Source organism: Toxoplasma gondii, chromosome X (genome assembly GCF_000006565.2).
Source record: "Toxoplasma gondii ME49 chromosome X, whole genome shotgun sequence".
NCBI lineage: Eukaryota > Apicomplexa > Conoidasida > Eucoccidiorida > Sarcocystidae > Toxoplasma > Toxoplasma gondii.
This window is the reverse complement of record NC_031478.1, coordinates 4721947-4745538: the sequence shown is the minus strand read 5'-3', so window position 1 is coordinate 4745538 and position 23592 is coordinate 4721947. Positions and strand designations below refer to the sequence as shown.

Below are 23592 nucleotides of genomic sequence, written 5' to 3'. Positions count from 1 at the left end.
TGTAGTAGTTATCAGAACACAGAGCGCATCTGTTAGGCACATCCGACATTCAGGTGCTTTCCAGAAGTGCAGTCCTTAAACGAAATATTTGCACATGGCAACACGCAAACTGTACAGTGAAACACGCTAAATCTCTCGCTACGGTCAAAGGCTCCCGTGGCTTAGTGTAAGGCTTTTTGCCGAAGCCAGCATCAGTCAGGGGCAGTGCCAGCGCACTGGACACAAGCAAACACTGCCTTGAGCGCTTCATCTCTCATTCCAGGCTTAGTCCGTAGTTCATCAATAGCTTCCACCGGTGCAATCTGGTTACGTCCGTTGGGTCATCTGCCAGGCGTTTTTCTGTGCCGGACAGTGCTTGTCAATCTCACAGTCTCAGTTGTTTCTGCACTTCGTCAGTCGTCTGTTTGTCATCCCAATTTGTTTTTGCCAGTTGCTTTACAGTATTTGTTCTGGAGTCGGCGAGTCGGGCTTGAACACGGGTGATGAAGCTTGACGCAGCCTCAGAGACACACCGCTGTATGACTGACTCTGCGTTTGTCAGACACCGTGATAAGTCCGTGATCGCCCGCTCTCGCTCAAATTGCCTATCCTTCTTGTCTGCCAGGGTCATCATAATCTGCAAGGACGAACTCGAAAAACGACGGCTTCAAGCGACAAGGTCCCTAAATTGGTGGTTCTTGTACACTGCGCGACAGTTATATATAGTGGTTTGCCAGCACATCCTCAACAAGCACTTCGACAACGGTAAAAAACAAAAAGCAATGCTACTCGAAAGATACACCTGACCCAACGCCGTCTCTCCCCTCAGCAATATAAAAGTATGTGAGTGGTGTAGTGTCGCCGCCTAAAGGTTTCAAATGCAATTGTCGACAGTTCCCAACGTAGGAAACCCCTCTAGATAAAGACAGTCCTTCTCCGGGAGGAAATCAGCAGTCGGAGCACATCTCAGGTGCAGCAGCGTAGCTTGCAGGTTTCATCTAACGTATGGCAACTGAAAAATGAAGTTTGCAGCGACAGATAATCATCCGTTCCATCATCCTTCTGCATACCTTTGTCTTCTGAGAAAAAACTACAAAGGCATCGCAAATATTGGAGCGATAGACATGTAGCGCCTGAGTTAATCAACAACACACTGTTGTCGATTCGTAGGGAACTGTACTTCGACAGATGTATCACCGATGAGAGGTATAAAGAAACAAGACTCCATTCCCATAAAAGGATTCATAACCGTCGACGGACAAAGGCGAGCTTGGCAAGAACGAAGCTGCAGTTCGCACGATACAGTCTCTAAAACAACATGTATACGGCTTTCAGGAACTGAGGAGGCGCTGGTGTGTCAAAGAAACAGCCACAATGGCACATCTTCCTCTGATGGCACACTGACTCCCCGGTGGGACCCAATAAAAGAATTGGTGTGTCATCTTCGCTACGAAGCTGCTGTTGTATGGACAGGCAGGAGTGAGCGGGTTACTCTGCTACTGCGAAGATTCACCTTGAGGAATTTACTGAAACACAAGAGCAGTTCTTCAGTTACTAGGAGTGCCTCTTGTCGGGCCGTCTGACTGATGTAGACCTCCTTGTTCTTATCACGCTGGTGTGTCTTCTGTCGAAGCTGCTGCTCCAACCGATGTCTTCTTTGCAGAAGCTGCATCCGACTTCTGAAGCATGACTCTGCAGCATCGAGACCGTCCTTCTCCTTTCTTGAGAACGCTTCCTCAAGCTCCGCAGTCGCCTGAGCATGGAAGCGGACTGCACAGCGGGAACCTTCAGGTGTTCACTGCGCTTCGGCCGGGACAGATCGCGGGCCATCAATTGCAAAGATCCACTGTGTCACGCAAATAGTATCTGTTACCACAGTGTAGAAAATGTCGTGCGTATTTGTGCGGTGACTGAATAAAAGAGTATGCAAAGCTATAACGTGCGGCGTGTGCTAGACGAAAATTATCAGGTCACCACCCGCATGCATGCGACGGCACGTATCCATAACGCAACCCGTTTAAGTATCACAAACAACGTGGCAGTGCCCACTCGCTGTTTTTCACTGACGAACGTTGCCTCGATCTGCGCTGCCTCCTCTGCTGTCGTACATAACGACAAAGAAGGAAACGCCTTTTCTTCAAGAGCATTTAAAGACGCGCAGAGTCGAGCCTCAAATCTGCAAATGTACAACCAAACACACACTTCCATCGATTGTGCGTAGAGTCCTTCTTTCGGACACAGATAGACGTGTCTGTAGAGTGCCTCGAATCGAAAGAGCAACGTCTGGAAGTCATAGTCGATCCGGATGCACCAACACCACGATAGTAAATTCACTGTTTGTAGACAGTACAACGGCAACGTTGGTCGTCTGCGCAGAAACACATGCGGCTCTCTTACGTGAGCTTCAGTCGCAAATTCCAATGTCGTTTGAATTCAAGATATGCCTGTTCGATTCGATTGCTTTCTTCCCTGCATGAGAACTGGGCGGCCGCCTCCTCTTCCAGTTCAAGTTGCTGAGCCAGAGAAAAGCATCATCTGTCGCGAGCTCGTTTTTCTTAACTTCATGTAATCGTGTACTGTCCCTTTCTCACTCTTGTTCCCCTCCCGTGGAGACAACCAGGTCGGAAAAGCATAGAACCGCAACACGTCTAGTGTCAGGACAGGTCTTCCAGTTCTGTGCGAAACGTCCGTGTTTTTGTCCCTGGTTCAAGCTGCATGCTGCCATTGGGCTAAGAGCCCCCAAGAAACAGGAGTTCTGAATGTCCGATGTTATACGTTTGCATAATTTGGTGTCATGTTGAAGCACCATGCCCATCACAGTTATTTGGTGTCAGACAGCCTCGTAGTTTTCGGCTACACAGAACACGGTAAATTGAAAAATGGCAATGTTGTATTGCTTTCAGGAGCCAGTGGTAGTATCCAAGACGCAAAAGCGAAGTAAAAGACTGGGCTAAAATATCCTGCCTATACCCTGAAGTGGTCAGACAACTGCCTTACTTCAAGCAGCTGCTCTAGTCTCCTTTCGTCGTTGTCACACAGATCGTCCAGTTTAGCGGCGAGGTGCTTTGATTGCGCATGTAAAGCGTTTCTTATTCGATCATAACAGGACCCTAAAACCATCTCAATTTCCTGCCACAGGTCGCAATTTATTCGAATGACAACGACAAGCTACCTAGTGATAGTATGTCGACGACTAACGACTCCTCAAAGCTACCCCTTGAGTTCCGAGTGATGTGAAATAGCCACGGAGCGTCGGAATGGGGATGAAGATTGCGCTTCGCAGCTGAGTCCGAGGCAGGAATTAGCACCCAGGCAGCTACTCCAGCAATCCGCCATTTAGACACAGCAAATAAGATAAGCTACAAACAAGAAGGCGAAGCAAGCCAGAGGGTCCCCTGAGCTTCTTTTCTGTGTGCGTTGGGTTGCTTGCGTCCGTCGCCAATTTGCTTCTATATCCTCCCTCTCAGTGAATATTATTCCTGCTGTACACTGAAGCACCAGGTGTTCCCCATTACGGCGATCAAGTTCCGACACATCCTTCGCCTGCAACAAGCATCAATCGCTATTTGGTGCTACACAGCGTTTCGCTCCCTATTCTTTTTGCCGCATCACCTATACTTGCAAGGAACGGCAACGCCTTAGGAATGATTCTTGCGGAAGGGGAAAAATGGACAGACCTACTACTCTTCGCCATGCATAGACGCCTGAACTGACAACGAGTAGGTTCCCCTTGGTTGCTTACAGTAATAACGTCAACCACCTTGCCGGCGAATCCAGCATATGCGGCTTGCGACTGAGCCTCATTTGTTTCCGAGCATAGAATTGCCCCAAGGGCATTGTGGGCTTCCACAACGGACTTATACGCATTTGCTAAAGCGAGGAAACAGAAGACAAGACAAATTTGAGTTTCCGGAGGATACCTCCCCAGCGCGTGGGCCTCTCAGAAAATGTATCCAATCAAATACTCAAGCAGAAGTGGCTTCCATCTATGGTATCATCACGTTGGCACAGTTACAGTTGGTCCTGGGGAGCAGTAGCGAGAGGCACTACGTTGCTTCTACAATCAGATACCCAGTACTGCTGCTAGTGTCCAGGTTGCTCTGGATCCTGTCTCCCTGTTTGCTGTTGACATACTTTCTCCATCAGCTTTGCACAAACTGAGGAGCCCAAAGTGAGACGAGTGTTGTCACCTCTAAGGGTGCCACCAACTCTTACCTGCGCACTGGATGCGTTTCTTATTTTGCTCGAAAGACTCTTTCATAAGAGTGAGCTCCTACAATTTTATATCAACAATCACGACATGTTTCAATGTTGAGCAAGTGCAAAGCGCTTCGACACCGCTTAGGGAGGATTGGCCCGACAGTATGTCAACCAAAAGTGCGAAGGCTCACCGTTTCAACAATCATCTCTTGTCTGGATTTCGCAAACTCAGCACGTTCTTGTATCAACGACTCCTCCAGCATGTTGTGCTCCGCATCTCTCTTGATTTGTTTCACCTAACGTGTGAGGATTGTATGTGGTGTGAGGACGAGCACAAAATTAGATGACGAAGCAAGAACGATGAAGTAGAAGACCACAATGATTGTGGTCGTTTGTAACGATCAGCGGAGACCCCAACTTCCCTCTTCTGATTTGATATGTTAATCAGCGGATCTGCAGCTTGTTCAATCAAGCAGAGAGTGCGCATGGGGCCTTGGTCTGGTGACTAACAGCTGAGGCATGAGATCAGCGTGAGATGGTAAGGCATCTAGGTGTACGTGACTGCTGCTACAGCTGAATGCTCACTACGTCGCAAGCCCCCTGGTGGTACTTTGCAACGGTGGGAGAAGATCTGCTTACAAAGTGAGTCAGGTGGTTGTCGCTCATAGCACCAACAGCGCTCGCATATTCCTGCAGGAAAAGCATAATAGATGATAGCCATGAGAGCAGAAGGCTTTGAACAGGCTTGACTGAGCGATAGTACAGAGCATCCAACTTTCACCGGCTTTATCCTCCTACTGTGCATCATGAAAGTCACGTGACACGGCTTTAAACGCAGACGAAAACTAGTTTATACACAATTCCAGTTCAAGATGTGTCTTCACGCGCACCAGATACAACCGGGTCACGCGGCGTTGTGCGGCACCAGGACTGTCTGCATACGAAACAATTGCCTTTGTGGCCAGGCTTCAGACACAACACAGACCATTCTGTGGCTACCACAGGTCTGAGACTGTGGTACCATCTAATCCAACGTACCTCGCCAATGCCCGGGGAATCCTGTACACGTGCCTTGAAGTAGACGCGTAGAGACGATAGTTCATCTGAGCTCCAGTCACCATTCAGCGAAGCGGAAAGCTCCTTGACAGCAGCTGCACAAGGACACAATTTCCGTTACTCGATGTAAGCAAACGGTTGCAAACACCGGAAGTCTTCCAAAGACCGCATCTAACCACCACGTGAGTCTAACTTCAAGATGACGTAGGTGTCTCAAGAAAAACAATGGCCTCTGAGCAGAGATGAGGAACTGGTGGACTCAGTAGGGACCGACTTTTGAATTCAGCTCCAATATTCGCCGAGGAAACCAGCCGCGCTTTTGCAATGCGGTCGGCTCTTTCCGAGGAGGGCTGCCATTCTGCGGTTGGACGTTCCGATCCTCCGGTATTTGTCGTTTCACGCTACGGGCAGTACATGATACACCACATGTGCTCCCATAACGCCTAATTTCCATCCGTGCAGCTGACGTTCTGCGGTTCACGAAGCAGGTCCTCCACCACCTCCAGTTATTGTCTACTAATCCGCGGCAGGGACCCAAACGAATCCGTCGAGATAATAAAAACTAGCAACGGGGTCGGAACATCCAATCATCCTCAGGCGTACGACGCAACACTGGGTCGAAGCAACTCCCCGTTATTGCATGTGAATCGCTCTTTTTCAGAAGCGCTGACATGTCCGACGGGGTTGAGCGACGACGTCGCTGGGAGTGTCATACTAAGTGGGCCTCAACACAACAACGATGCACGCTGTCCACCTTTCCCTATGAATGCGGGACATGCTGACGTAAACACACCTACATATCTTGGCGCGTACCTGTGAAGTCAGTCGCTTTGAGCGGACAAACTCACTCAGACTGTCCTTTCGCAGCAAAAACAGCGACGCTGCCATGCCGAGTCTGTGCCGGCTGGATCCCTGTGAACTCGTTAATTCCTCCTACATCAAGAGAGAGACCCCATTCCTAACACGTTATGCGAGTCTTTCGGTTGAAGTATCGGGTCACATAATGTCAGAAACAGAAACAGATTAGCAAAACGAGGAGAGTATGCCGAGGTTTTGGCAAAACAATACCCATAAAACGCCCCGGAGAGGAGGGAATAAATGTCGGGGGTACACGGCGAGCCAGCGTGATCCTTCCAAGCTTACACGTCTCCCCACGATGTGCTACCATCTTTTCAGGCCTCGCATAGTGGTTGCCTTTGGGATTCAACGACCCAGCGCGTATAGCTTGTCCCGTTGGAGGATTCTTTCGTTTCTGAGAAGATGCCTCATGGGACACTCGTCGTCGCGGGCTGCTGCCCTTCTGTCCACCGTGCAGGAACGCGCTTTCAGGGCACAGTCGTGACGTGTCATGATTGCGCGCACGAAAATAGGTCTGGAAATGTGGCAGGCGTGCGCTCAGGCAGTCGCTGTGCCAAGGCCATCTGCATCAAGAGTGAACTTTCGGCCCTTATGCCGTGACCAGAAAACATCCGGCAGGACTGTTCTCTCCCTTACAGTTTGGTCCTGAATTCGTCTCAAGAACGTTCCGAGACCGTGCCTGAATGTAATTTCTCTGTCTTTCAGAAGCCTTTGCCTATCGTGGTGCTCGCCAATGACCGCGGCCAGTCTGCAGCACGAATCCAACAAATCTCAGGCATTCCCGGACTCAAGACTAAGGGGCGCTGGCGGCTTTGTTCAGTGCCCACATGTGTGGCAACAGACAGTTCATCTGAAGTGATTCTAACGTGCCCTAACTGTAGACATTCGCCAATACATCTCGTTGTATTGTCTGGGAAGAGACTCGACCCAGTGGGACAAGATTCGTCTATTCGGCAGACTGCAGAATGCTGTCCTTTCTCACGCACCCTTCCAGATTTTCCATATTCCGCTGACGTACCCATCTGCGATGCAATTTTGAATGTTAACCAACTCCACGTACGCCGCTTGAAAAACACGAGGATCGACGTCCTCAGGGACATCTGTTCCTGATTCTTCCGGTTCTTCATTCACCCTACAGAGCAGGATGTCGCGAACATACTGGAGTAAGCTGCAGAAAAATCACATTGCTACGAGTATACCAATGCATGCGAGGTTGAAGCACCGAGCGAGGTGAATGCCTGCATAGGATAAGGGCGCGCAAACGCAGCGTAAGATGCAGACTAATATTTGAACAAATCTCACTGGGGCTTGTGTGATAGTGGATGTGCAGCTGCTTACCTAGTCGTGTTTAAGTGCAAACAGACGAAACAGCAACATATACTAGGGAAACAGAGGTAGCGCTTACCTGCGCTTCGTAACAGTGACCTTTTCCGCCTCAATCGGAAAGACCCAAAAGTATTTGCGGAAGAAGTATGAAAATATAGCAGCGACGGTGATTGCCGCGACGACACCTACGACCGCGACGCTGATCGGCGTCCAAGCAGGTGCCAGGTGCACGGTGCCTGCTGCAGATATTCCTAGCGCCTCAAGTGTTTCTTGAGTCTGCGGTTGTGGGTACTCGAATCCAGGTGGACAGATGTCATCTACACCGTCTACCACCTTGATCAGACTGTAATGAAATATGTTTTCTTGTAACCCAAACGAGTAGACGCCGGCTTTGTCAAACGTGTACGCAAACATCAACAATTTCACCCCTGCTAGTAGGTCTGTTTTAAGTTTCCTGAAACAGCAGATTAGGTCACAGGACACCCCTCACGACAATGATGCAGCTCGTGTTGTATTCTGCGATGACGACGTCGTGATTTGGAGTGCTCTGTTTCATATGCAAGAAAGCTGCTTCCCTTTTTGGCTCTAGAAAGAACTCAATATTTGCTGTGCAATTCTCAAATAAAACAAAGTTAAACAAACCCGATGTGCCGTTGACACTGCTTCTCCCACGACGGAACGGTAGATATCGTGAATTATGTCAAGTCTGAAGCCTCCACCGACATGACGGATCATCGTTTGCGTGGTTGAAATACCGCCACAGTGTGTGCTACTTGTTGTACAGCTAGTTGTAGACATAATCGACACGCTCCTCATCAGCGATTAACTCGAGACGTCAGATACTAGAAATTGTTTTGCCAAAGTCCCTTTGTATACGTCATCTTATAGTTCTTCTGACAGAGAGGACGACGAATGGGACGGTGTCAGACTTGCGGGCTCTCAGGTATAGGAGCACTATTCGGAGGCTAAGGACTGCATTCTAACCGTTTCCTACACCGCCCAATGCAGGTGCATCAATTCGAAACACTACAGGCTGAGCCGTATCGTGGATTTGTTTGTCTGTGAACACCTGCATCCTACGAGTAACGCACTTACGTGAATAATCCATAGTCGAAATCCTTCACTGTGTTTGTCGCTACCTTCTTCAGGTAAACGGGATAACGAGGAGCTGCTATATTTCCCTCCCCTGGTCGCACGAGCCAGGCGACCGTTGTTCCGGCAGTAATGCACTGAATCGGGTTCATAATGCCCGAGTTACTTGACGGATGTTCAGCCGACAAGGGATCAAAGTATGCGACAGATGGATTTCTGGATGACAACAGGAAGGGACAATCAAGATTCCAGATAGCGCAGGTACTAAACAGAGGTTGCCGACAGACAACCAGCAGATCCTGTGCGCGCACGCGCCTTCTCCCATATGATATTTCGCCTGAGGGCAAGTGATGTGGACTGTACAGGTTTAAAACGTATATCCCCTACGTTACTCATGCCTGAAACGTATCTCCGCTTTGCATAGGGTGTTTGCTTGAGTCCGCTGAGGACGTATTACCGCTCTTATTAGGCGGCTCGTGGTGGCGCCACTTTGAGCATGCGAATAAATGCATGAGCTGAAGTGTGCAGCAGTCGCTCCCACTTATGAGCCTCGTACAGAACATGCCCGGCAACAGCAATCAATCTCGCTGCCGGTTCAACAAGGATTTCTTGCGCAAAGTTGTCTCTGCTGCCGACGAAACGGTTTCAGGCATACTTGCCCCACTAATAAAACGTGCGTACAGGGATGCCATCGTAGGAAATCTCAGTAGGGAGTGCCTGGAGCCAGTGCGTCTGGAAGAGACTCCGTCACCTATTCGCCGCTTGATAATAACTTCTAGATCACGTGGCGGAGCAAACAGGCCGCGAATGCCTTCTGTAGACATTCAAACGTCGTTAAGAAGTCTACCCCGGCAACAGGTATTTCCAATGTACGTGGCTGTGGGTCGCTGTGATTTCGCACAGAGATATCCGCCACGGTGGATAACCCGTCCTGCATTTTCTGCTAACGATGGCGTGCGCACAATTCCATGCGATGTTCACCGGCCGCACCTCACTTCACGATGCCACTGTGTCACTCGAGGAGGACACAGATCCACACGATTGTACAAAAGAGCTGAGCTGAACCTGAGACAAGCGTGAGCGACGAGGGAAGCTGCAGGGTCGTGCTAATCGAAGAAGGACACAATCGAAACAAGCATCCACCCCACTATCAAAACGAAGAATCCATGCCACGTAAAGCCATGAAGGTCTTCCACACGAATACATTCTATTGAGACTACCTTACGGGACGAGTAAGCGTGATTGCCTCTCCGAGACGAACGTTACAAAACTTGGCGAATCATTTTCTGCCTGTTCCTCTTGGGTTTGCGCCCTTCTCTGTGGGATTACTCTCAAATAGTGATGAGCGTTTAAGTGGCAATAACACGATTCACTTGTCACACAGCTATTTGGACTATCGACTCCCTACTTACCTTCAGACACTTCCTGTATGGTGACCTTGCAGCCGAGCTCACTGTCTGGACTGCAATGTGCATTTCCAGCCAGTACTTGAGCATCTCCCTCAAGAGTTTCCATGGAAAAGACGGACGTTTTTACCCCATAGCTGTCAGTGAAAACCAAGTTTCCATTATGAATGATCATGCTGCCTGCTCGCCGCCGACAAGTCTCATCACAAACCTGCACGCAGTAAAACGATCAGTTCCACGCAGTTTCGGTGCGAGTGATGTGGACCGTTTAAATATCAGAATCCACTCGAGAAATTCCTAGATATGGTGATAGCACCCTTCGAAAAACTGGCCTTCGTCCTTGAACTCTGGGGGTACCCGTGACCGCCCTCGTAAGAAAAGCGAAATCGGACGCGCCACCGCTACTGCATAAACATGTTCAAAATGCATTCAGCGAGGGTCTCGGCAAGCTCGCAAAAGGTGTACCGTGACAAGGCGTGGAAGCGATCGTCTAAAACATATGCCGTATCATCCCTGGCACTAAATACATTTGCGATGTCTTGAGAGAACATAACACACGAGGAACGCGTGAGGAGTGTAACAATGCCTGGCAACTCCTGCAAGAGCTACCATTGTTGCAGTTCGATGCATAAAACGTGTTTGCTTTGGTAGAAAGCTGGGTTTGTCCTCCCCGTCCGTCAACAGTACCTCCTCAGCTGTCAACATATTCGCGCAGAGACATCGCTGGTAGTTAGCATCGTACACCCCTCCTTGTTGGCCGCATTGGGTATTGCAGAGAACGTCAGCGAGAGTGCAGTTATTTTCCGGGTCACGCACTTCTCCGTAGTCACATTCACCGTAAGCCTGAATGCGTACGCAACGGGAGAGCAAGAGATAGACGCATAGGGCAAAAACGGTGTATTCCCCCTTCAAAACTTCCAGAAGTTGGTTGTGTATGTCGAAGCGCCTCTTCTCCACCGCTGCACCACCCAGTTGTGAGTCCGTGACGGCCGACAAACAACCGCACTGCCTGCGTGGTAGCGTTCTATCCCGATGCTGTGGAATCAGCACTAGACGGTCCCGAATACCCATACACAACATAGTGTCGTATTTCTAATTAGAACAGGCAGGTATCTATGCGGAACCGTCTGTGCTCTATACCATAGTCGGCGCGTCAGCTATAATGTGGAAGGACATGCTCACGTACTGGGTCTCTTCTAAGTCCAGACATTCTCGGGCCCCTTTCCAGAGAATGCAGTTTCTGGATATTGGTGTCAATAGCCTGTCTGCTTAAGCTTTACCTGCTCCTGGCAGTCACCCTTTCCATCCTGGTCCGACAGATCAATGCCATTCTCGACGTAGATGTAGCCCGTTTGGCAAACGCAGGTCCGCGTGCTTCGCTGAAACACTCTACACTCAGACGCGCACACCACCAATGCCGGCAGATTCGCGGCAATTAGGAAGGAAAGTGAACAGGCTGTGTTCGCGTTCGCTGATAGTCTTAGTACACCAACCATAGTACTGGCGTGGCGGCTGTGTTACGTGTTGCGGGAATGAGGGCACCGGAGAGCACGTTATCTCCTCGTGTAGCTCCACAGTACGCAGGTCGCATTTGGTGGTTCGAACACCGCATCGTATGCCTACTGACAGACATCTCTGAACGGGGGATTCTTTCTCAAAATGAGGCTTGGCGTTGAAAGCACAGACGGCTTGTCTTCCCATGTGCTCCTTCCCAGTTCCACTACAACAACACACAATGCAACAATTTATCGAACCAATCGACTAAGTGCTCATTTTTTCAAACCGCATACCTGTTGGCGCCAATGCATTGGCAAAGCGATCCTCCAGGAGATGTCGAGGAGCTTCCACCGCAAAACGAACAGCTGCTTTGTCCAGTACGGGTACCGACCGAGCCGTTCTGACAATTGGAAAAGCCAACACTAATATACAAGCTATATAAACATAATGATGTTCACTTTGGTAGCCTCCTTCCTAATGTTCGTCTGTATGGAACATACGGAACGGCTGGTATTAGGTTTGCCATTCTGTACCAACAGATCTAAAATCGTGATGTCTTTTTATTACGTGACCCGCGCTGGGACCATAAACGTATCATGCGCGGTAAGATTGAGCGTCGACTATCGGAAGAAACAATACGCTTTCATATTCATCTACAGCTACGCTAACTGTTGTGTGTAAATAGAGGTTAACCTTTCATTTTCTTCCGTACTGAGAGCATGCAATACCAATCAGAAAACAACTGAAGCTAGACTCCCTGTTACACACTATAAAATGGGATTTCTAGGATTATGTAAACTACTTTTGTTCTGGGTAGTCTATACTACGAGGTGGACTACTGGTTTAGATGTTTAAGGTCAAATCGTGCCCATGCCGGAAGTCAGAGAGAGGCGCAGACTGGATGCGATGGCGTTCATCGTTCACGGGAATCAGCCTGGCTCACAGACTGAATGTGTGTTTGTTCCCACTTACGGTGCAGCTGAAGCAATCCGATATATTGCCCTTCCCTTCGTACGGATTGTATGTACCAGCTGGGCACGGGACTGGTTCGAAGGAGCCTTGGGGACAATAGTGACCAGGAGGGCATCTCTCGCCTTTTTCGTTCACCCTATCTGTTGGGTACCTGAATCGCCGTCGTTAGAATCTAGCCGCAAGAAAGCCATTACCGAGACGTTTGTTCGTCCACTAACCAGACCATGTCACTGCACGGACACTGGGTGGTTGCACAGTTGCAGTCTCCGGTGGGACAGCCGCTGAACAGCTGTAGCTTCAGAAGCGAGGACTGATGCTCGCTGTTGCACGCACGGCGAACGGATAACGACCAAGCGTTTGGAATCTCCGGGTGTGATGCCGGCATGCTAAGTAAATGGCTTCCTAAACTGGGTGTAGTCCTATTGCGGGACCCATTTGGCTTGACTCTTTTTTCAGACACAACACTTAAATCCACCATGTCCTTTCTCGACTTTAGAGAAGTCGTACGAAGAGATCCTTCACTAAAGATCCGAAGGTGTGCTAGGTCTGCGGAGCCGCTAATTCAGAAATAGTGAGGTAGACGCTTGCTTGCAGTGGCGCGACTGTGCAGACGTTCATATTGTTTTTTGCTTACATAGCTGAGCAGCCCTCATAACAAATATGACCTGCTCCGCATGGTCTGCAAACGTTGCTGGCGCCGTGTTCTCTAAATCTTCCCTGCACACAGCAGATGCATGCTCGGCAGCTCCTGTCAATCTGTATCTGAATGTACGATTCGCATCTTCACCTCGCTGTACCATAACGTGGTACCCTCAATTACGTTTACGCAGCAACGTATGCTTTACTGATGGGCCATATGCACCTGGTCATACTCATACCTTGGGACATAGCGTGCAGCCCCCTTGGACCGTGTTTCTCTCGGCGGAGACGAGATTCGAAAACGTGCCTGTAAATGAGAACACATAGTCTAGGCAAGCAGTATGCGATCAAGAACCTCAGTGATCGTCTTTGACCCGGTGAAAACGCCAAAACAATGCCGCTCTCAACTCGTGAACTGACGGCTGCTCAAACCTTCCATATCATCCACGTGAAGTGCGCGGATAGTTGATAGTGAAACTTCCTTAAAAGGTAAAGTCTGCAGAAATCATCCTTTGATGTCCGTCTTTCTCACCTGCAGGACACAGCTCAGGGAATTGCGCACCGACGGGGCAGTACGTCCCAAGGGGGCATTTCAACGCCTCGCCTAATACGCCTGGACAGTAGTGACTTGGTGGGCAGCTATCAGGCTTAGTTGCCCCTGCGGGGCAAGAGAAACCCGCCGGACAAGGCTGGGGTACAGACGTGCCTTGGGGACAGAACGTGCCCGAGGGGCATTCCCCTGTGGGCTGTGGAGATCCTTGAGCACAGAAATGCGCCGCTGTTCGCACACCAGATACCATAGAGCACGCTCGTTGTGAGTTCACGTCGCATCTATCACTCTCGTTGATTTTCTTTGCGTTGCATTGGAATGAAGAAGTGTCGGTGTGTCATAGGCAGACAACGCCGAGGCTAGGTCAAACCACGGGTAACTGTAACACGGCAAGAGTCCGGGGGAGCGCGCTGTGTCGATACGCATGCGGCATTTAGACACTACCATCTACGGCACCATGTGGCGGAGACGCAACATGCAGCCGCTTCACCTCCTGCTGTCTTTGTCAAGTACTAGGAGCCACACACCTGGGCATGGCACGCAGTGGCTTGGCTCCTTGCTACCCCTTGATGGGGCGTAAGTACCAGCAGGGCAAGGATACGGTGTACCCGTTCCAGTGGGACAGTAGAAACCTGCTGGACACAAACTGCCGCTTGTCAAGGCCCCATGGCCGGCCTCACAGTAGTAGCCTGATATGTACACGGAACAAACCAGCCGGATGAGAGTATTCCTTGGGCAACGGCTCTTAGGGGAGATACAATTCTCACGGAATTTTCCCTGAAGCAGCACACCGCGATAACCCAGGCAAGCAATCGGCATGCTAAAGGTAGACCACAAAGTCGTCGGCTGTGGCACAAAAAGAATGAATCGACCTTTTGTCTTCAGAATACCGCCAAGCGAAAGACATGTAGACCAACTGAAACTCTTCAGACTCTAGCGAAAGTGGCGGTATCACATGCGGGAGTATCTACCGTTCTCTCGCCCTATGCCATGAGCACATTGACCCACAGATACATACCTGCGAGGCACAAACGGCAGGCACCGGCTTCCGATTCTTTCTCTGCGGGACTATAATGGCGTTCCGGGCACGGTATCGGGTACCGGGAACCTGCGGGGCAGTAGTGACCTGCGGGACACGGTGCCGGTTTCAGGGCTTCTGGGCAGTAAAACCTGTGATACAAACAGCGCATGACGCACTGCAGGTACACAGAGACGCGTGTCAACGATTCAACCAGTGTGTGTCGGTAGTGCAATGATGAGAATGTTTTTCTTTGGCCTCAAGATCTGCTTGGCAAGTCAGCTACCTTTTGAATAACAGGGAGGAGGCGCGTTCCGCTTCACCCGATTGCATGCCGTATGGCATTCACAAGTAAATACTGTCGAGGAAATGTCTGGAGCAATGCTGTTATGTCATTATTCTCCTCTTTCCCATCTGCCTGTGATCAGGCGCGTTTGTTTTGCATATTCATGTTTTTTGTGATGTTAACGTATCACTCCATCGTGACAAATATTTGCGGCTAGCGACGGCGTACTTGACCGCGAGCCTGATGATGAACGAGTGACAACTGTGTACCGTGCGAACAATACACACAGGTGAAACTTCACACACGATAGTCGAGCGGCCGTCCTTAGGCCGTCATTGTGATACATGTCACACACTCATGGACGTTGTACGGGGTGATGCGAGCGACAGAGCGTCGTGAATCCGAAAATTCATTTTAGTGAATTCTTCTTGAAGAGACGTCCTTGCGTCAATTCTCGTGTGGGAGCACAGTGACACAGGTCTGGGTGTGCCTATGCGTCCAAAGTGCCTCAAAGTGGAGTCGTCTTCACGTTCCTTTGTTGTGTGCAGTTGAATTGATAAGGCCTCTATCTCGGCAACATCAAGGCATGATATTCCTACCCAGCGGGGCACTCAGAGCAGTCAACTGAGTATCGTCCACCTGCAGCAACGCGAGAGGATCCCTTTGGGCATGGCTCGGGCTTTGTGACGCCACCTCCACAAAAATGTCCCGGCGGACAGGGTATTCCGCCATATCTGTGACACCGAAGAAAAAGATGAAAGAAAGGCAAAAGATGAAAGAAAGAGCACCTTGGCCAGAAGACCGTCTGTCACACTTCGTGTCACAAGCACTTTCTATGTGCTTCCCAGTTCGATCATCAGCCCCTTCGAGCAACGCTAGCAGGCCCGTTGGACATGGGAACATGCTGTTCCATGAAAGGTGGCCACACTCCAAGTACGCTGAGCTGATCACGTGCACGAGACGTCTTCACCAAAAGCTGACCATTCGAAGGCCTCCAATGACTGAGGCTGACTATTACGATTTCACCCGCAGAAAATACGTTCCACGCCTCGATATTGCTCCATCATTTTTGAGCATGGGAGGGGAATGGACATTGGACCAGGAGATCGAAACGCACTGCGTCCGTTCCACGGCAAGGGGGAAAGCAGAAGATGTCCTACAGTGGTTGGTCACTTGACCAGTTGTCGGAATTGATGATCTGGTAGTTCCCGCTTGATGATACATCCGGTGGTATATAAAAGTCTGCTCGTCCTTCTAGCGCATTCGGGTGGGCAAACGCGTTCCCGCGTGCACACAAGTACCTGTAGTCAAACAGCGCGCCACAACGTGATATGGATCACCCCTAGGAGATTTATGAAAATGTAGCACACTGCTGGCCTAACAGCAAAGGATTAAATGCCCACAGGCAGTAGATCCATGAAGCGCGATGCCGCCCCGATAAGAACCGCAGTGGTCTAATTTGAGCCACAGCAGAGTTCCAAGGTTCCTGGTTGCAAAGTGTCAACGGTCAGTCCTTCATTGGTATTTGAATAATGGTTCAGCCTCGTAATGCATGCATTCGTTGCAGTGCACTCTCACAGTGGTGGATTGTCTCGGCTCACTCATTGACGGAGATTGTAAGCAAGACAACTCACCAACACTACCAGGGATAAGGACGAAGCCTTCTCATAGCAATTGCAGCTCCAGTACGCGACAGCGGATACGATCGTGCTTGAGTTGCGGGAGATTTGCCGGTGAAAGGTAGGTAACCTTCGATCGGATCTGTTCCTATCAGTGTCTTCTCAGTCTCTGAGATTCGAATCTAGGTCACGCCGGCTAAAACACTACACATGGAGCTTACCCAGGGGCGCAGTCACCAGCGATAAGACCTGCACGGCAGTACTTTCCATTTGGGCAAGGACTGCAATCAAAGTCAACGTTGTGTCGTATGTTCTCATCGCCAACGACATTGAGATAAGATCCGGGTGGGCAAGTCGTTCCGCCAGAAGATCCCGCGGGACAGATCTAGGGTGAGACAAAAAATGAGCCAGGGAACGGGCATCAACAATAGAGATCGATGGCAGCCCCGCACCTACGTTCAACCTCTGACAAGTGGATGAACCGATGTCTGCTTGAGCCAACATGAATGCTGTCAAGTGAATGATATTTGCTAGTATATTCCATGGGCACAAATCGGAGCTCACAACGTGCTTCTGCCACGGACACAAATGCATGTGTAGATGTAGTGGTGTCGAGAAAGATATTGATTGTATTAAATAGTCCTCGTGGGAACAATGAAACCAGATAATAAATAATTAGGCGAGCCACAACCCATGGATCGCCAAGACCTGAAGCACGTTTCCAGAGTGAATGAAACCAGCCTCCTACCTGGCCAGGAGGACACAGTGATGGCTGTGGACTGTTGCTGTAGCATCTGAGCAGACCAGAAATGCATTCTTTCGCGTCCAGGGCCTCAAAACACAGTTATTCACTCTGTGGGAACCACAATTAGGAAGTTCACCCGAACACAGCCCAGCCGCAAGGTCAAACAGTTTTCTCAGACATGGGTGAAACGTGTCACTTATACGTTTCTCACACAGCTGTTTTACAGGACGTGTTGTGAGGGAAATGCGGTTTTCCCCAGGGATAGAGTGGCCATATTCGATCAGACGTCAAGGGGCACGCTGTTCACTGTTGCCACCATGTTGGGACTTGCACGCAGAAACGTTTGCAACACCGCAAGATGGAAGATTTGTTTGATGCTTACGCGGATCCAGTAGGACACAGCTTGCATTCGCCCTGCGCTGCAGCATCGGTATACTGTCCACGCGGGCACGCTTTCGGAGCGAATGATCCCGCTGGACAGTACCAGCCAGCGGGACAAACACCACCTGTGACGCCGTCTGTGGGGTTCGGCACTGCGGCTGATTCGAGACAATAATACCCTGAGATACCGAGCATTGAACCAGACAACGCTCTCACTCGAATCATCATCTACTATAAAAACGAGCTCTGATGAAAGCATCATTCTTGGAGAACATGCCGGCGGCCGCAACTACGTCTACGTGAACCGTTGCATTGTACATTGTGAACGAAGAAGACCTGACGGCTTCGCCAGTGCAAGCAGCATATGCCGAAACCAATCAAAGGTCCATCAGTACCTTCAACAGCCCGCTATCAAAGACGAACCAACGTGTAGAGCGCAACTGTCTTTGGTTCGACATACCGGGAGCGCAGTCGCCGGAGGGTCTGCTGAGGCCTGCCTGACCGCAGTATTTCCCGGGCACGCAAGGCTTGCAGGAGGAAGCGAAACCGGAGTCCTGACCGCACATGACACACGACAGACTCACAGAAAATCACCACTGCCTGCAGATAAAAAGCGGTATACGATGCCCTTCGATCGTGAATGGAGGCGGTGTGTGTGAGACCTGCCTAGAAGCACCTACGCCAGTGAAGAGCTATTTCTGGTAACGAAAATTCGGATCACAGTAACGGGGCGTTGGCAAACCCAGAACCGGTCCTTTGATAGAAGGCGCCGACACTGAAATAACTTCTATACCAGAGAGACACGAGAGACAAATTCCAGTGTGTGTGATTCATCCAGGCCTGGTACGGCAAGACAACGGAAAGTGGAAGCAGGCAATTACGTGGAAGATGAATTATCCCTTCATGCAACGTCACTCACATACTCATTACCTCTGATAAGCAAACAGTCAACGCATCGTACCTGATACGTTCCTGGAGAACAAGGCGTAGGTTCGTCCGTCCCACTAACACAGTAATGTCCTGGGGGGCATGCACCAAAACGGTCACTGTCACCAGCAACAAAAATCTTGTTCGACGGCCGACTCCCAATTGCTCCTCCTCCACATACGTATCCTTCCTCGCAAAGGTTGGAGGGGGATTTGCGTCCAACATCATCACAGTAGTATCGGGGAGTGCAGAGGCTGCACGCACTCGCTCCACTGTCGGACGAAAACGTTCCAAGAGGACAGGGACGCTGATATGCCGATCCTTCAGGGCAGAAATATCCCGCGGTGCACTGTTGGTTCACAACTGCCGTCGTCGGCGTGTCGCAGTAATACCCGGCCGTGCACCTTGTGCACTCTACTTGACCCCTACTGCTGAATGCCCCCGGGGGGCACGGCTGAAACAGAGACCACAGGAACTAGATTCAATCGTTGTAGTCTCACTGCGGATCACAGCGGCGGCCAAAGGATTCTCTGGAAGTGAGGAAGTCTGCGGAAGCCATTGATACACTCAAACATTCAGGTTCTGAAGGTACTGACGAATGCGGCTGGGACCCGGCACAAATTTTCTCATTTTCACCTTCAGACGGAATGCATCGAGACTGGACGTACCTGCTCACGGTACGAGCCTTCAGGACAGTAATGTCCAGGGCTGCAGATGCCCCCTCTAATTGAATCAGATGGCCAAGCTGAGTCTGCTGCACCAGTGCAGTAGTAGCCAGAACCGCAAGGTACAACATCTCCTTTGGACGGACAGGCGTATCCCGGTGCGCAGGGGGTGCATTCTGACGGGTCTTTGGCTCCTTCAAACGCAGCGTAGGTCGCCCTGAAACAGATACATTCGCAGAAGCGGTGTCAATGAGCTTCCGTGAAGGGACTGCGCGCTCCGAATGGCAAAACACCATGTCGGCATCGACGTTTGAAAGGCACAACTGCATATCAGTCGGCATTGCTTTGCACTACTCTTGTCGGTAGCTTCAACAGCTCGCCTGTCGCCACCCTAATTCGTTCTTATTAAAAACCAATTCGTGACTGGGCCTGAGATCGTCCTTCATATTTCGTTTTTTGTGGTCTTGCCAAAACCAATAACAGTCCACTGCATCAATATGGGGGCTGCGATGAACCATCCACCGAGGCAGCCACATCGAACATGTTCCAAGAAATGTTTGTGTGCCCAACTCATAACCCGCAACTTAAAAAGGGGCCAGCTGAATCAGATGCACTTCAGTAGGACATGTCCGATAGCGACTCTTACTTCGGGCAAGGCTGTGGAAAAGGCGTGCCTTGTGGGCAATAAAATCCTTTGGGGCACTGGCCATTAAGAAGCACTGGCGAACCGTCAAGGTCCGGATTAACATCGCCCGCAAAAGGCGCTGCTAACCACGATCCCTCCCAGCAGATGTGTCCCTGAATCCACTCGCACGCAAGCATAGGTCTCTGGTCATAGGTGGGAACCATAGTGAGCATGGGTAACTTCCCTTGTCGACGAGAAGCAACAAAACCCCCACTAAAGTCGACTACCCACACTTCTCATGCCACACGAAGAACAAAAAGTGTCGCCTGTAGTGCAACGGTCGCGAAGGTGTCACATGCTGACAAGGAGGCCCACCATTTTCTTCACACGAGTCCCGTGTGCGCCAGTTCAATTATGCTTACCGCGGAGCATTCTCCACTCTCTCGCGCCAGCCCTCGTTCTCCACAGTACTTTCCAGAAGGGCAGGGCGTGCACTCGGACGCAGAGGCCAACCCTGTCTTGTGTCCAAACGTTCCAAGAGGGCAAGGGAACGCATCGTCGATAGTAACGCCTCCTGGACAGTAGAAGCCTTGTGCACAAGCCTGTCACGATCGGCAAAGCACATCAGAAACGCATCCATACCTCACCTATCGTGCTTTCATTCTACGTTCTCGCTGAGAGTCACGTCGCCATGGTCGAACCAATATGTGGTGTTTTAAAGAGTTCATCTGCAGTAGTGTTTTAGGAAGGAACTGTATCAGAGCAGTCGAAGTCTGAAGCGCAAACCATAATCCCGGTTATCGTGTGACAGACGCAAACAAGCCCATCCCCGGGGACTGAGACATCAAGGGCAGCGCCACTTTGCGCTCAACAATTTAACTGTGCATTCCACTCTACCGCAGCCAATATCTTGCCTTCACTTGAGCTGTGCCACCAGCGCACTGGTAGCCGGCTGGGCAAGGTTTGCACTCGGCTCGTCCTTCTTCGTCTTGATACGATCCTGGAGGGCAGGTGACGGGGCTCAGTGCACCTGGAAGGCAGAAAAGCAGATCAACGTCAAAACGCAATGGGCCCTAGCGTTTTCGTAAGTGTGTCACTCCTCTATCAACTCATGTGTCGTCGCGAAGTGTTCCAGAAGCTTAGTCTTGACACGCGCACGACTTTCATACGATGTGAAACACATGTGGCTTTGCAAACAACTGAACCTGCGGTTCAAGTTGCCCCCCATAAAGTCTCCACCAAGTAATCCCGATACCCACACACGTCTATGGTTGTCGTGCTTGTGCTACTTGGTTGCTTCTGAGAGCTGAGTTGGGATCATCTAGTCTCTCTAAACATGGTCAATCGTATGCGGTAGAGGCTAGTAGTGCTGCGCTTTCCATCCTTGGCCGGCATGCTACTGTTAGTCTGGGTTTGGCAAAGAAAGAATCAGTAACCATCCACGATTGCTTTGTAGGAGTGTTACATGGTAGGGGCAGATTGTGGCTACTGTTTAAAACTGAGGACTGTCGCATTGTGTCGCAAGAATAGTTTTACAGAGACTGAAGCAGCATATCAGCTTACCGGGAAGAGGTGTCCCGTACAGCTCAATCTCGGCAACAAATACCTGGTCTTGTTTGAACACCACCTGTGCCTTGTTAGTATACACGTCCATGATACTACCTTCAACTTCAACCTGATCATTGTTTTCTACGGGGATGCTTGCTTGAAGCCACTGCGCAGCTTGTTCGTTCCAAGCTAGAATTAAGAAGTTTCTCGCTACCTGATGGATTATAGCGAGGTTTACATCGCAGTCGAGAGACATTGTGATTTCTCTCACTTACAGGAACTCACCACAGGCAAACAATTCCTAGGCTGTGCACACAAATACGGGGGACCTATGAACGGTGATAAAGGCTAGTGAACGAGTTGTAATCCTGATTTAGATCTTGCAGGTCTTGGTTCCCCGGATTCAGGTTCTCCTTTGATCGTCATGACCATCGTGTTACGTGCATTCGGTATAGTGATATCCAGCGTATGTATGCAAGACTGCTGGTGGGCACTCTCCGAGTCAAGTGGTTACTCGGAAAGTTGTATGAACATGTAAATCTGCCACAGGCCTGCTTCGCCCGTGCATCCCTGTTGTCCGGGACGTGGCGTGGCGATTCCGGACTGAAGGAACATCATCTCAACTACACCAAGCAAGTCAGCACTCGGGACACAGGCTCCAGCCGTCCGTGATTCGGATGCAGGAGACCAATGCATGCCGCTAACAGTTTGCAGATAGGCTTACATTCGTTCCTGTGGCATCTCCAGAGAAGATTCTGTATTTGCTGATAACATAGTAGGCATCTAGCTCGATTTCAACGCCATGCGAGCCGTCATGTGTACGCTTCGACAGCCATCCTTTGTCGGGACGCGACGCTCCATCAACTGCATTCTCGGGTCTATTTGGTTCCACCCAGTCCTTTCTGCTTGTAGTACCGATGCTTTTATTTGCTGCCACGTTGTTCACGTCTGCAGAAAGTAAGGGTTATTGCAAGGTAAAATCGGGAAGCAAATTCTTGAGTCACTGAATGCTTTGTCCGAGCGAGACCGACATGAATGTTTTGCTGTTGCTAATACTCCAGGAGTGATTCCCTCGTTCCCGTATGCAGCACGCACATGTCCTGATTGTTGGCTGCAAAACTGCGCAGTTTCCTCATGCAAATGTTGTCACTTGATGCGCTTGCTCCACAACGTTCACGTGATTAGATTGTGGCTCTCGTGCTCCAGAACTTCCCTGTGGACACATACCTTCGTCGCGGCCGCAGTAATGATTAGATGGACATTTCTTCTCTGTCGGCGACGATGATCCTTGCGGACAGAAGTATGACTGGTCGCAACGTCCAGAGGGCATGACTTGACCCGCTGCTTGGCAGTACATTCCAGCCGGACAGGGGATGCATTCAGAGATCTTCCGGCCTCCTTTGTAGGGCATGAAGCTTCCTGTTTGTCCACAGAAATGGCAGCACAGTTGGCTACAGCTGCGTAAGGTTGGTTCTTGTCGCACAGTGATTTCACCGGAAAAGAGTTTAGCAGCTAACTCCCTAACCAAATCGTTGATGTGTTAACTGCTGAGGTCGCAGCAAAGGGTCATTACAGGCTGTGGCAGGATACAGATAAAAAGTGTAACGCCCACCATCTATTGTATCCTCTGCGCGTACGCACGTCGATGCGTTTCAGTCTCAGCGGTTGGCTTGCAAACAAGTATATCGACAGCTGCTTCAAACCCCCAGAAATAGATGAGTCTACACAGCAATTCGAGTCAACGTTCTTGGCCAAATTACCGCTTCAAAGGAAGTCCCACCTCGCGGCCCGCTACGTCTTGTACGTGCTTGGCTCGTGTGTAGAGGTACCTCCCCTGCGTCCCTAATTTGTCAGACTTGCGACTTCATCGGTTCCAGGCGGTTCGTGGCACAACTGTCTGTCGTCTTCTGATGACGTTTAGCAACATAAACGCACCTGGAGGACACGGCTCTGCGGCCGCATCAACGTATCTCGACGATGCACTTAGTGAGAGTCGCTTGAGGTTGTTGGCCCTCTCACCCCCAATTAGAACGTCGAACACTTGACCGTCAACCTTGCAGAAAGCCATGGGAAGGTAACTACCATCTGTCTTAAGTCACATTCTCGGGACAAATATATATCTCTGATATTTTTCGAAAACCCAGTTGACCGTTTTTTTCTTTTGCACGCCATACAGAATCAGTTTTTTCTTTGTTACCAAACA

General features: G+C 50.2%; 1 protein-coding gene across 1 annotated transcript; it reads right to left on the bottom strand.

The window, feature by feature from the left end:
- Window positions 1-1426: 1426 nt before the first annotated feature.
- Window positions 1427-22800, bottom strand: TGME49_235187 (hypothetical protein; the record flags this gene model as incomplete). Its single annotated transcript, XM_018780420.1, has 40 exons — window positions 1427-1732; window positions 2029-2155; window positions 2377-2492; window positions 2977-3108; window positions 3722-3849; window positions 4195-4252; window positions 4371-4475; window positions 4819-4869; window positions 5218-5330; window positions 5510-5636; window positions 6049-6168; window positions 6730-6841; window positions 7112-7261; window positions 7499-7873; window positions 8515-8727; window positions 9193-9325; window positions 9924-10128; window positions 10605-10760; window positions 11198-11306; window positions 11708-11814; window positions 12387-12537; window positions 13021-13103; window positions 13265-13332; window positions 13558-13803; window positions 14103-14264; window positions 14594-14745; window positions 15479-15613; window positions 16040-16180; window positions 16720-16883; window positions 17247-17292; window positions 17626-17803; window positions 18085-18178; window positions 18586-19005; window positions 19220-19433; window positions 19863-20014; window positions 20264-20443; window positions 20756-20871; window positions 21405-21603; window positions 22114-22337; window positions 22617-22800. 40 exons carry the CDS (start codon window positions 22798-22800, stop codon window positions 1427-1429), a joined length of 6252 nt encoding a protein of 2083 aa, XP_018635835.1.
- Between the last annotated feature and the right edge of the window lie 792 nt (window positions 22801-23592).